General features: G+C 38.6%; 1 protein-coding gene across 1 annotated transcript; it reads right to left on the bottom strand.

The window, feature by feature from the left end:
- Positions 1 to 837: 837 nt before the first annotated feature.
- Positions 838 to 6,724, bottom strand: zfpl1 (zinc finger protein-like 1). The gene is made up of 8 exons (XM_034177786.1): positions 6,567 to 6,724; positions 4,734 to 4,846; positions 4,537 to 4,648; positions 2,668 to 2,861; positions 2,498 to 2,576; positions 1,956 to 2,150; positions 1,719 to 1,842; positions 838 to 1,613 (listed from the first exon to the last, which is right to left on the bottom strand). Exons 2-8 carry the CDS (start codon positions 4,833 to 4,835, stop codon positions 1,427 to 1,429), a joined length of 993 nt encoding a protein of 330 aa, XP_034033677.1. The 5' UTR covers positions 4,836 to 4,846; positions 6,567 to 6,724; the 3' UTR covers positions 838 to 1,426.
- Between the last annotated feature and the right edge of the window lie 8,032 nt (positions 6,725 to 14,756).

Below are 14,756 nucleotides of genomic sequence, written 5' to 3'. Positions count from 1 at the left end.
GCCAGAACTATTGCTGATTCAGTACGTAACCACTAAATGGACTAATTTCTCAATAAAAGCCTACTGCATAACAACCTAACTCCCAGATCATTGCCCAGCGGAGAAACGACTTCAAACAGGCATTCAAAAATAAAATGTCTGTCAAAAATGTCCTCTCTGCAAATCGAGTGCATGTGAATAATTTTTTTTGTTTGAAAGAGGTAATCACTATCTGTGATGCCACAAAAGGATGTGTATCAAATTCGTTCAAATGTTTTTAATTTTGGGGAATAACTCAAGTCTGTCAAAAACTGTCCTCTCCAGAAATGCTTATAGTCCATCACTATTTGAGAATTCAGACACACAATAGCAGTTGTATACTCTGAGTACATACCGTCAACTGTTTTTAGTAGATAGCATACTTGGGTAGATTGCACTAATATTAATCTGCATAATTTACACAATTATGGAGAATGGAGGTTATTTCTACAGACTTTTGTACAGAGCGGCTACAAGAAGAATAATGTAATAATATAAAATGTAATATTAAAAACAGGCATGAGAATGAGACATCCTGAAAAATCCTGGAAGTTGTCAGGGTCTGCAGCCCACTGTAAGAGATCCTCTGTTTCTGGCTAAATTAAACCCATTTTAAGCCTTAGTTTGGCAGCCAATTACATGCTTGGGGGAAAAAAAAAAAAGCTCAGGAATACTTCATCCAGATCATCTTAAAAATCCAGAATTCTGGGACAATCTTGAAAAGTCTCATGTTTGTTTAAATAGGACTTTAATGAACCGCACCCTGGTTTCAGCCACAAACGGCAAACAGTTGCATCCATCAATCACTTTATGAACAAGTCAAATTCTGCAGGATTCCCATTTAATGACAGTCAAAACAAAACAGCATGTCGGGAAAATTTAAAAGCAATGCACTCTTTTACAGAATATAAACACCTGTGATGTAGTTACATGTTAAGAATTTGATTCCACTCATAAAGTGGCCACTTTGACTCAAAAGTAGAAATGCCACAGCACACTGAAAGCAGCCAGCGGTCCCCTGTGGAATCACTCTGTAACTGTGCAAAAACGTTCTGCAGTGTGACAACGCCGATCACACACACACTGTAACTGTTCCAAACCATACACACGTGTCAAAGGACTTCCTTATTCACGCAGCCAGGAAAGGTTCTGTCTGCATGTGACACTTGTTAATTTTTGTTTTTTAAGTGGCATCCCTAAAGGCACCGGGATGTGGTCACCTGTGGATCTGGGCACACATTAATGCATGATGGGAATAAATAGGCCCAGCATTCAACATTCTTTGTCCTCTCAAGGTAGGGAAATTGCTCCCTCTCCTGGCCTCGCCGGGTACTGGAGTGTCCCATTTCAGCTTGTTCTACACGGGATTATATCGTGTAATGCAGAAGAAAAAGGGAATCACTTGCTATCAGTTTTTACCCACGCGGATGTTGGGGTTGAGAAGAGGGTCTAAGTTTGGGTCTGAGCCGGCGGAGGCACGTCCAAGTTTAGCCATAATGATTATCAAAGTGAAGAAACCCAGAACTCCCACCAGAAGCAGCATGAAAACCCGCTGCTTCCAGGAGAGGGACGCCCGCTTCCCCCCTGTGCGGTTCCTGCAGAGGAGAAATAAAACATGGAATCACATTTATATTATAATATAATTTGCAGCTGCTGACAAGATAAGTCAAGTGTTTGAAATCAAAAATCTCAATACTAACTTGAGAAGTCGAGCAAACCAACTTAGAGCTGGCCGCCGCCTGTATTTGTCATCATCAAAGTCGATCTGTGTGACAGAACTCGGACCGATATCTCGAGTGTCGTAGATCTTCCTCGGTGATGACACTGCAAGATAAAGAATCTCATTAATATTTAAAATAAGAACGTCACATCATCCATCTGTACTTGAGACGGAGCTAGAATTAGGTTTAGGTGGTTGAAGCTTGTCACTGCTCAACCTGTGTGTAGTGTGACCGTGTCGTGAGCAGCGACGGCAGCAGCGAAGTCGACTACAGCATCCCCCTGAACATGCGGATCCACGTTCTCGTGAGGGCCGCCGAGTTCTTCTTGTGCTGGGAGTGAAGCAGAGGCCGGTGGAGGACTGAGTCCAGTGTTGTAGGAGTGGCTGGGGTAAATTTCACTTTTTTCTCTCGCTGTGACAAAACAGAGAATATGGTGAGGATCAGAAGAAACATGATGAATATCTTGGCTTTCACAATGAAACAAACTTCTCAGTGAAACTAGAAGGCACACAGAGAGCACATACCTTCACCAAGGCCACATTTTGCTTAATAGGACTGCAACTAATGATAACTTTCATGAATGGATTAATCGAGTGATTATTAGTCCTTTTGGTGTTAAGTCCATGAAATGTTAAACAGGGACAAAAGTGAAGAATAATAGTTATAATGTTGGGTCATCATATCAGCCATCCCCAGTCAATGCATAAACCACTTAAAAAAAACAAAAACATTACTGAACTGTAAGTGTTCAAGCGCACCATCAAATGTTGACCAGTCGGTGTAATCGGAGACATCATTAGCTGACGTCTCCTCCAGGACCACAATCGGCTCTTCAATCTGTCAGACATAAATAAGAATTTCACAAGAATCTTAGAACATTCTGTCTGCTTGTGTATAATGGAGAAATTCAACGACGACTGGTCCTCACCAATGGCAGCCCTAAACCAGCTCGTGCCCAGTTAACAGACGACAGCTGTTCCTTCAACACATCCACGACCGGACTGGCCAGGTTGGAAGGTGGGAACACTGGACCCTGACATGTGGGACACTGGTACCCTGCTGGAGCCGTGTGCTGCGGCAGACGAGAAGCCAGGCTGTTGAGACAGGACCAGTGGAAGACATCTGTGGAAAGAAAGAAGGTTCAGGACACACGAGCCATGTTGGTTTTATTTATCCTGTTCAGTCACATGGCGTCTGCTTCTGCCAAGCAAAGCTAAATTATGCACAAAGTGTAGCAAATGTGTTCAAACATGTTTTCAAGAAAGAAAACTTGATTATCAAAAGGTGATTTTGTAGCACTTGTAGTTGTGGTTTTGCAGCTTCACAATACAACCTACAGTCCCCTTCATTTTAAAATACATGTGATATACAGGCGTAACAAGAAAAATCGTGAAACGTGATAATCATACCAGGAAGTCTGTAGTGAATTAAAAAAAAAAAAAAAAAGTAGCATCAGGATACTATGAAACGATACTACTGCACTGAAGAAGTATCAACCTCTTGCAGAAAAATCATAAATGAAACATATCAAACATTCCAATTTATACTTCAGAATAACAGTCTTTAAAGTTAAAACATCACATTACTTTCCACATATTTAATGGGAACAGTGATGTAGTTATGTCTCGTGATATGTATTGAAATTGAGAAATTGTTTGGTAAAGCATTTTAAAACAAAACTGGTAGGCCAGTAGATAAAATGAAGGTAGGCAAGCTGTACTCCAAAAATTACAACAAACTATGGCAGTTTTGAAAACTGTCATGTATCATAAGGTGTTCCAGAAATGTTCAGCAGCAGGCTATGCTAACCTGGCACCACCTGGTGAATGAGGCCAGAAACAGTCATGTGAGGTCACTGAACTGCTTGGCTATTTTTGCTACACTGCACATGGACATTAACGATGCCAAATAAGATGTTCTGAGGTGTAATTCTGTAGTATGAACAAAGACCTAGAAAGGCAGCTGGCTTATGATTCCTGCTTCCAGTTAAGCATGAAATTTGAGGTGCATAGGAGAGGTGATGGTCTAGTAGTTAGGCGTTGGGCTTGAGACCAGAGAATCCACGGTTCAAATCCCAGCCTGACCGCAAAATCATTAAGAGCCCTTGGGCAAGGTCCTTAATCCCCTAGTTGCTCCCAGTGTGTAGTGGGCACCTTGCATGGCTGCAGCCTGACATCAGGGTGAATGTGAAGCACTGATGTGTAAAGCACTGTGATACAGATGGAAAAGCGCTATATAAATGCAGTCCAATTACCATAGCCTATGGATTTAATGACCAGCGTGGTGGATAAGTGGTTAACGTTCTTGTTTCCACCACCGGTTATGTATCTTCATGGTGAAGAAGGATTTTCTAAAGAAGACTACATCTGACCAGTTCTCTTATCATGAAGTCTTTCTGTGTTCAACTCCACCAGCTGGTGATGCAACTGACAAAAGTTTTAACAACTTTTATCTCTCATTCAATCACTGGGGTTTATTAAAACTTCTGACTGTGCAAAACTGCTTCATTTGCATTTATTTTTGAGCATATTTTAAATTCTGTACTCAAAATCCAGAGATACCAACAATGCTGAGCAGGACTTATCAACAACATCCTTCCACTTGCACTAAGTGGATTCTCACCACTCAAATGATTGGTGTTTTTTGAAATATGTAATTCTCAAAGCAATGGCAGAAACATCACGAGGAAAAAAAAAAAAAAAAAAACATTCAAAGACATACAAGCATTGCTAGATACAATGAGATGTAGGCAAAGTGGGTGAACACATGACTGGTTCCTCCAGAAATGAGCCCTTACCATAGCAGACCAGTCTGACAGTGTCGTGAGCAGTCAGAGGACTGTTACACAAAGCACAGTTCGGGTTGTAATCACTGTCCTGAAGCCACTGCAAATATGACTGTACGATACACTGGAAGGAAGAAAGCACAAAAACAAAATTAAAAGACATTATATTTCACATGTGTACATTGTGTGCTACCACATCTCCTACATACCTTGTTATGGTTGGAGACGAGGCAATGCTCGCACACATTTACACGATGCTCAAAACAGAATAAGTTGGTCACCTTCCTCTTTGGACACTTACAGAGACCCATAGCCACATGTGCTGAACAGAAGACAAATGATTTGGAACAATTTAAAGTCAGTGTAATATGAGGCAGGTTTAACACCCTGAGGCGTGCAGCTCATCAGCGAGATTGAAAGGAAGGCTTGTTCTGCCAAAATTATATAGGATATCATAGCCAGAAACTGTAAAAACAGATAATCATCAGATTTCTACATTTCAAATAGTTCTTGAAATAACTATGTATCACGAAAGCTTCAGTCAGAAAAAAATCAAATAATCAAACACAAGCCTTGTGTTTGTGGAGGGAGAGAGGGAGAGCGAGAGAATAACTTTATTCTTTTTCCTTCACGTTACTGAAAATGATCCAAAAATAAATTATGAGATCTATCCAGAATTAACAAGATTCTGCACTCCTCAAGGTAACTGAAGTCTTGAATAACTCAGCTGAAAATATGAGTTGCGTGACAATATTTCAGTCCATCTTTGACCAAGGTTCAGGTAAAGAAGGAAGTTTAGGGAAAAGGTAGCACTGAAAAATTTACAGTATAATTTATAGTATATGTATATATAATTCCCATCTTTAAAAAACAAAATGATAAAAATATGTATTAAAGTCACAAAAAATTAAACTCATTTTATTCATTTTTGGATTTATAATATTGCAGCTGTGTTACAACGCATAATAGTGCTGCACAATTAATTGCATTCATCATCACAGTGACATCAGCATGCATAGTCAACATCGCTAAAGACTGCCTAATGCCAAATGAATAAGAAAAATCATTTTATTTGCTCACACCATAACATGAGGTAAAAGTCGACATAATCTGAAGTACTGATAATGGTTTTTTGTTGTGTTTTCTTTTTTCACTGAGGAGAGTGGGAACTCTACTCACCGAAGGAGTTCAACAACTACATTAGCAAACTGTGTTAAGTCAGAGGAAATGTTAGAGCCCTGCTGCATTAACGTCTGTTCATTTAACACAAGATGTACCGTCATTACCATATTGAACAGTGATAATGTACAACATAGGTTTACCTCAATAATACAGGCCTACATAAAAGACATGCATGACTTGCAATGAAAATGACTGAACTAATACTAATATTTGTTATTCAGCTATGTGATTAATCAATTTCTAATTTCCCTTGTACATTACTATATGGACTACGCTTACTTTTACAGTAATTAGGATGAAGTTTGATAGACAGACAGACAGATAGGATATTCCTCAAATCTGAGGAAAAATATGTTACTATTTGGCATTTTTCTTGGATAAGTTAACTTTTTAAAAATGTCAGTTGTATGTCAACTAAAGCTACTGAATGATCATGAATAATAATCTATTGATAACGCATTTGCTTACCATCTGACCCTCTGAAGTGTCAGGTGGCGATTATCTCATCTTTTCATCTCTTACGACATACACAAATACTTATCAGTGAGGTTGGTCCACGACAATAAATACAAAATATCTGTTGTTAGCTGCAAACTTGGCTTAGCTGTCAAATTTATGTAGCATTGCTCCTTTAACGCACGCTCTTAAACTGTGTTTCTACCTCAAATTTTCTTATTGTTTGTTTTATTTTTTATCTTTTTGAGGTACCTGGCTGCTATGACAACTGAAATTTCCCTTCGGGGATTAATAAAGTTATCTATCTCGGATGAGGAAACTCACGTTGACGCGCTAACTTAGCTAAGCTAGCTGTTAAGCATTACGGAAGCACAAACACAAAGAACAGCTTGTTGTTACGTTACCTGTCAGGCACACTTTAAACAATTCCCATCGGTTTCAAATACTTCTGTACATCTGTCAAATTCAGAAACAAAATTAACAGCTAGTTTTTAGCTTAACTGCATCATTTATGCCACGTCTCTTCCGCTTCTGAATCTTCTTCGTGCATTTTCAAAAGATCGCAACACACAGTCGCTCTCGCCACCTACTGGTCCGGAGTATGAATGAATGAACGTGTGTGTGTTACATACATCAGGTAATTATGTCTCAGAAGAACATTTCTGCATCCGTGACATGTTTGCAAACCAGGTGACATGTGGCACAGAGTCATTATAAAAGTAATAACATTATCAGGCATCGTAAATGTTCATTCAAAAGTCTATAACACTTGACATTCTAGTGTTTCATCGTCGTATTGTTTTTTTTAAAAGGTGTTACATTTTGCACTTGTTAGGCTGCAGTATCTCTGTTTAGTCAGCAGATGGCGCAAAACCTAACAATCAAGTGTGTTGAAAGAAAGAAAGAAAGAAAGTAAGTACGTGCAGGATTCAGGAATTCCTTTGACTGTCTGCACATAAATATTAAAATATACCATATGAACTTGTCACCAGCAAAATAAATCACCAAAATGTAGCCACCACAAAATCTGTATGTGTGTATAAATGATTTATAAGTTTTATATGTGGATGTTTTATGGCCAGTGGTTGCAGGAACCTGTGAAAATGTGCTTATGAACTAAATGACTTCATTCAGAGTATCAATCAATCAATCAATCAATCAATCAATCAATTTTTTTTTATATAGCGCCAAATCACAACAAACAGTTGCCCCAAGGCGCTTTATATTGTAAGGCAAGGCCATACAATAATTATGTAAAACCCCAACGGTCAAAACGACCCCCTGTGAGCAAGCACTTGGCTACAGTGGGAAGGAAAAACTCCCTTTTAACAGGAAGAAACCTCCAGCAGAACCAGGCTCAGGGAGGGGCAGTCTTCTGCTGGGACTGGTTGGGGCTGAGGGAGAGAACCAGGAAAAAGACATGCTGTGGAGGGGAGCAGAGATCGATCACTAATGATTAAATGCAGAGTGGTGCATACAGAGCAAAAAGAGAAAGAAACACTGCATCATGGGAACCCCCCAGCAGTCTACGTCTATAGCAGCATAACTAAGGGATGGATCAGGGTCACCTGATCCAGCCCTAACTATAAGCTTTAGCAAAAAGGAAAGTTTTAAGCCTAATCTTAAAAGTAGAGAGGGTGTCTGTCTCCCTGATCTGAATTGGGAGCTGGTTCCACAGGAGAGGAGCCTGAAAGCTGAAGGCTCTGCCTCCCATTCTACTCTTACAAACCCTAGGAACTACAAGTAAGCCTGCAGTCTGAGAGCGAAGCGCTCTATTGGGGTGATATGGTACTACGAGGTCCCTAAAATAAGATGGGACCTGATTATTCAAAACCTTATAAGTAAGAAGAAGAATTTTAAATTCTATTCTAGAATTAACAGGAAGCCAATGAAGAGAGGCCAATATGGGTGAGATATGCTCTCTCCTTCTAGTCCCCGTCAGTACTCTAGCTGCAGCATTTTGAATTAACTGAAGGCTTTTTAGGGAACTTTTAGGACAACCTGATAATAATGAATTACAATAGTCCAGCCTAGAGGAAATAAATGCATGAATTAGTTTTTCAGCATCACTCTGAGACAAGACCTTTCTGATTTAGAGATATTGCGTAAATGCAAAAAAGCAGTCCTACATATTTGTTTAATATGCGCTTTGAATGACATATCCTGATCAAAAATGACTCCAAGATTTCTCACAGTATTACTAGAGGTCAGGGTAATGCCATCCAGAGTAAGGATCTGGTTAGACACCATGTTTCTAAGATTTGTGGGGCCAAGTACAATAACTTCAGTTTTATCTGAGTTTAAAAGCAGGAAATTAGAGGTCATCCATGTCTTTATGTCTGTAAGACAATCCTGCAGTTTAGCTAATTGGTGTGTGTCCTCTGGCTTCATGGATAGATAAAGCTGGGTATCATCTGCGTAACAATGAAAATTTAAGCAATACCGTCTAATAATACTGCCTAAGGGAAGCATGTATAAAGTGAATAAATTGGTCCTAGCACAGAACCTTGTGGAACTCCATAATTAACTTTAGTCTGTGAAGAAGATTCCCCATTTACATGAACAAATTGTAATCTATTAGACAAATATGATTCAAACCACCGCAGCGCAGTGCCTTTAATACCTATGGCATGCTCTAATCTCTGTAATAAAATTTTATGGTCAACAGTATCAAAAGCAGCACTGAGGTCTAACAGAACAAGCACAGAGATGAGTCCACTGTCCGAGGCCATAAGAAGATCATTTGTAACCTTCACTAATGCTGTTTCTGTACTATGATGAATTCTAAAACCTGACTGAAACTCTTCAAATAGACCATTCCTCTGCAGATGATCAGTTAGCTGTTTTACAACTACCCTTTCAAGAATTTTTGAGAGAAAAGGAAGGGTGGAGATTGGCCTATAATTAGCTAAGATAGCTGGGTCAAGTGATGACTTTTTAAGTAATGGTTTAATTACTGCCACCTTAAAAGCCTGTGGTACATAGCCAACTAACAAAGATAGATTGATCATATTTAAGATCGAAGCATTAAATAATGGTAGGGCTTCCTTGAGCAGCCTGGTAGGAATGGGGTCTAATAAACATGTTGATGGTTTGGATGAAGTAACTAATGAAAATAACTCAGACAGAACAATCGGAGAGAAAGAGTCTAACCAAATACCGGCATCACTGAAAGCAGCCAAAGATAACGATACGTCTTTGGGATGGTTATGAGTAATTTTTTCTCTAATAGTTAAAATTTTGTTAGCAAAGAAAGTCATGAAGTCATTACTAGTTAAAGTTAATGGAATACTCAGCTCAATAGAGCTCTGACTCTTTGTCAGCCTGGCTACAGTGCTGAAAAGAAACCTGGGGTTGTTCTTATTTTCTTCAATTAGTGATGAGTAGAAAGATGTCCTAGCTTTACGGAGGGCTTTTTTTATAGAGCAACAGACTCTTTTTCCAGGCTAAGTGAAGATCTTCTAAATTAGTGAGACGCCATTTCCTCTCCAACTTACGGGTTATCTGCTTTAAGCTAGTTATCAGAGCAGAGTTATCCGGATTGTAATTGTCAGAAACAACACATATGGAGCATATATCAATGAATGCAGGACAAACAATAAAATTCCACCTAACACAAAGTAAACATGCAGTAAATAACGACAAGTAACATTATTTGCATAATTAACTATTATAATGCTACAGAAAATATACATTTAGCATATATTTTCAGCTGTATTGACTCTTGTTTCAGTGTATGCATCATGAATGTTGTTGAACTCCACCTGATGATTTCAAGAGGTCCTATTACACACCTTTTTCTCAAGCTAATGTAGGTCAGATAGTTTTGTAAAAAGTGACATTGTAGTTTGCAGCAAAAACAGCCCATAGACAGAGTTGGGACAGCTTTAAGAATCAACCCATTTCTGTGTCTGTCACTTTAAATAGAAATGAGCGTTTGCTTGCCACGCCCTCCTTCCTCAACTTCCTTAATCTGGCCATCTGTCTGCCACGGTGGGCGTGTCTCCCTCATCAGAAAAAAAAGAGTGACAGGTGCACTTCCATCACATATGTCACAGAAATCTAAAGGCGTGTTCACATTATTTTAATCTTCCACTCTGTCATAACCATTGGGTTATTACCACAGCAGACCTGTAAGTGGCGCTGCAGTTTCTTCATTTTGCACCCATTGGCCGTCATTGCTGTTCATGTTATTAGTTTGGCTGCCTCAACCGCATTGTTTTTAAATTTTAACCTACTTTTTAAATAACAAAACATTTTCCCATGCAGGGTTTTTCCTTATTTATTTATTTGCAAAAATGGAATATTCAAGAGATCACAAAATGAAACCAATGATTCTGAAAAATATTTGATATTTTTGGAATCTTTGAAACCCTTTGCAATAGTGCCACCTAGTGGCCAAATGCATGTTTGTTCCTAAAAGAAAGTGATGCGAAGTTAACCATACTGTTGGATCTAGTGTGTGTCGTAATTCTTTGTGGATTTTCTATATCTGTATTTTTTTAATGTGCTGATATATGATGTATGATTAAATGTGTACAACATTTTTGTGATCTTGGCTGGACTTCTGGGTACCTCAGCTCAACTCGGTGTCATAATTTTGGAAAGAGTTACTCTGAGAAATCCTAAATTGACCTGGAGTAATGCTGTGTTCCATTTTCCTCAGAAGTTGTAAATCGTGACTAGGAATGACATAATACCAGAGGTAAGCATGTTCTACTTTCCACACAGCACCACAAGTCAGAAAATAATCTGGATGCCTCAAGATTTTGGAGTATAGAGCGCTACAAAAAGATTTGGTCCACCAAAGCGACCTCATGGAAGAGAACAGATCAATCAATTCAATCAATCAATTTTATTTATATAGCGCCAAATCACAACAAACAGTTGTCCCAAGGCCCAAAAAGTAACCCAAAAGTTACAGTAGTGTTTAATTTACTGCTTGTTTTTTAGCACCACAATGTAGTTAGTCAATGTTAGCAAGATCTACCAGATTAGTCAGTATTAGCAACACCAGATAAACGCATTACACAATATTGCTCGCATAAAAATACCATAGCAACATGTCCACAGATGGCAGTATGACAGTACAGTGAATGATTTTTTTTCAATAAGACAGAAGTGCTAAACAGCAGTTAAAAAAAAATAAAGTCCAGGTTTTGGTACTGTTGATGCTCGGATTGTAATTTCGGGGCATGTGGGGTTCGAATGAGTTAGTATTTGGGGGTGTACCTGGGGGGGGGCTTAACCTCCGAGTGCAGCTGGAATACACCTTTAAGTGGAGTTTCATGGGGCCCTCCTGAGTTGAGCGAGAGTCAACAGAAGCAGCTGTTTTATATAGCACCCCTTGGGCACATATTGTGGCATTTTGGGGTTACCTTTCACTGCTATGCTGATGATACTCAGTTATACATGCCGATAACTACTGGTAATCTCATTCACATAAAATCCTTAGAAGATTACCTTGCATCAGTGAAAAGTTGGATGTCTAGAAATTTCCTACTTTTAAACTCTGATAAGACTGAAATGATGGTTCTTGGTCCAGTGAGACATCGGCATCAATTTGACCATTTAACACTTAGCCTAGGCTCGTGTGTCATACATCACACTGACCAAGTGAGGAACCTTGGGTTAATTTTTGATCCTACATTGTCCTTTGACCTCCATATTAGAAATATTATGAGGATTAACATTACAACTACCAGTTTGGATACCCTATTCCTTTTTTTTTCCTAAATGGCAAATGTACAGAATAGTATGCAGATATAGGAGGCAGAAATCTACAACTTATCTCATGGAACAGAAAGGGGCTTGGTAGTGCAGTTAAAAGGGGGAAAATCCTTGTCGGCTGACATCATTTTCCTACAAGAGACTCATATCAAAACAACTATGCAACATCGGTTAAAATCTAATTGGATATCTCAGATTTATCAGTCACCTTTTACATCACACACTTGTGGAGTGGCAATATTATTTAGAAAAATATCCAATTTGAGGCAACCACTGTAATCAGTGACCCCCTTGGAAGATATGTAATGGTCACTGGTATTGTAAACTCGTTCAGATTAACCCTTCTCAATATATATGGTCCAAATACGGATGAGCCTAATTTTTTTAGAAAAGTTTTTGACCTGCTGCCTGATGACAATGACTCAAACATAATTATTGCTGGGGATTTAAACTGCTATTTAGACCCCTTTCTAGATAGGTTATCCACACGACCAGCTCCAGAAATTACATCTGTAAGGCTTTTAAATAACCTTCTGAAAACAAGGGATCTAGTAGATATTTGGAGAACTCAGCATCCTACAAGTAGAGAGTACTCATTTTATTCAAACATTCACAAATCTTACAGTAGGACTGACTACTTTTTCACTAGCTCTAACCTTATTTCTCAAATCACTAATTCTAAATATTGTAACATTTTAATTTCTGATCATAGTCCCCTAGCAATACCATTGAATCTTTCCCTCCCAAGTTGGGCATATTCCTGGCATTTCAATCCAAACCTACTTTGTGATGATAATTTTGTTAAACACATAACCTCTAAATTGAAGGACTTTATAGAATTAAATGATAATGGTGAAGTGTCAGATTCTACTCTATGGGAGACATTAAAAGTCGTAATACGGGGAGATATAATCTCCTACTCTTCAGCTCTTAAAAAAAGAGAGACAAGCGATTAGCTGAAATCAACAGTACTCTTCCTGTTTTGGAAAGAACATCAAAATTCTAAATCATCTGATGTCTACAAAGAGATACTTAAGATTAAATACGAATATAATGGGATTATGAGTGGTCAAGTAAAAAATGTACTTTTAAAATTAAAGCAGAAACATTTTGAGCTTGGAGATAAGCCTGGTAAATTACTAGCACAGCAACTTAAGAGTGCACAGGCCTCCAGAGCAATTGGCAGCATCAAATCAAAAACGGTATAATTTCAATCAATCCTACTGACATAAACCGTCGATTTGCTGAGTTTTATTGTGATCTTTATTCATCTAAACATGTTGTTTCGCAATCCAATCTTGATGATTTCTTTAACCCCTTTTTGTTGCCCAAGTTGAGTGAGACTGCCAAGAAATACCTTGATTCTGACTTTACTCTGCAAGAGGTCATCACTGCTATAAAATCATTATCGTCAGGCAAAGCAGCTGGGCCTGATGGCTTCAGTTCAGAAATTTATAAGAGATTTTGTGATATCCTTGCACCACTTTTACTCAGGATGATCTGCAGTTCTAAAATAAGGAAGAATTACCAAAAACTCTGTACGAAGCCAACATATCTCTAATTTTAAAAAAGGGCAGAGATGAAATGGATCCTGCAAGCTTCAGCCCAATTGCACTGCAAAATTTTGATCGCAAGATAATAAGCAAAATTTTGGCAATCAGACCGAATAAGCATTTGACTTCAATCATACATCCTGATCATATGGGGTTCATTCCAGGCAGATTCTCTTTTTCCAATGTCTGACGATTACTCAACACTATTTATTCTGATTATAGTAACATTCCAGGAGTATCTATTCTATCCCTTGATGCACATAAAGCTTTCGACCAGGTTGAGTGGCCCTACATGTTTGAGTCATTGCGCAGGTTTAGGTTCGGTCAAACCTTTATATCTTGGGTGAAGCTGATCTATGCAAAGCCGTTGTGTTCTGTTCTGACAAATGGCGATCGGTCAGCACGTTTCCCTTGCCGCGTTCAGTACGGCAGGGCTGTCCGTTATTGCTAGCGCACTTTGTGATTGCATTGGAGCCTCTTGCTGAAACAATAAGAACACACCCACTTGTAAAGGGGCTTCAGGTTGGAGATGCAGAAATGTGTATTAGTTTATATACATATACAGCTTGGGACTCCAGCGAGGGTGGTAGGTCCCCGTTCCCCCCAAGTTGGCGGCGGAGCGACTACATGTTTCTGCGGCTACCACACACTCACATCGCCTCAATTTGGAAAATGGACTGTTTCAAAGTTTAGTACTCTAAACAATGTCAAATATATATGTGTTGTCTTAATTCTGATGTGTGCCATTATTACGGTAAACAAGTAATAATTGTGGATTAATTGCTTTATCTTGTCTGTGGCAATGTGAGTGTGGACGTAATCTCGTTGTTGTTGCACTTGTAATGACAATGACAATAAATCTCTCATCCATCCATATGCTGATGATGTATATTATTGTATTTGCGTAATTCTGAAGAATCTGTTCCAATTCTACTCCACTTAATTACATCCTTTAGTAAAATATCAGGATACACAATTAAGTGGTCGAAAAGTGAGTTTATGCCTCTCTCCAGTGTCTACTCATCAGGCTTTTTGCAAGGTGTTCCATTCAAAATATTGATATTCATTTTATTACCTGGGTTTGTCTATACCTAAAGATCCAAAGTTGATATTCAAATTGAATTTTGCAGAATTTATATCAGGATTAAAACAGAATATTGAATGTTGGGAAATTTTACCTCTATCAATAATCGGATGCATAAACTCAGTAAAAATGATTTATTTTCCCAGGTTTTTATACCTATGTCAAAATCTTCCAATTTATCTAACTGCTTCCTTTTTTAAAGATTTGGACTCAATTATTTTATCTTA

This window comes from Thalassophryne amazonica, chromosome 9 (assembly GCF_902500255.1).
Source record: "Thalassophryne amazonica chromosome 9, fThaAma1.1, whole genome shotgun sequence".
NCBI lineage: Eukaryota > Metazoa > Chordata > Actinopteri > Batrachoidiformes > Batrachoididae > Thalassophryne > Thalassophryne amazonica.
This window is presented reverse-complemented; position numbering and strand designations above follow the sequence as displayed.

Excerpts from the sequence above, each read along its gene's own strand:
- zfpl1 (XM_034177786.1), bottom strand. The coding sequence starts at position 4,835 with ATGGGTCTCTGTAAGTGTCCAAAGAGGAAGGTGACCAACTTATTCTGT. Across the intron at positions 2,151-2,497 it reads CGACTGGTCAACATTTGATG|CGAGAGAAAAAAGTGAAATT; the intron begins GTGCGCTTGAAC and ends GTTTTGTCACAG. Across the intron at positions 1,614-1,718 it reads TGGTTTGCTCGACTTCTCAA|GAACCGCACAGGGGGGAAGC; the intron begins GTTAGTATTGAG and ends TCTCCTCTGCAG.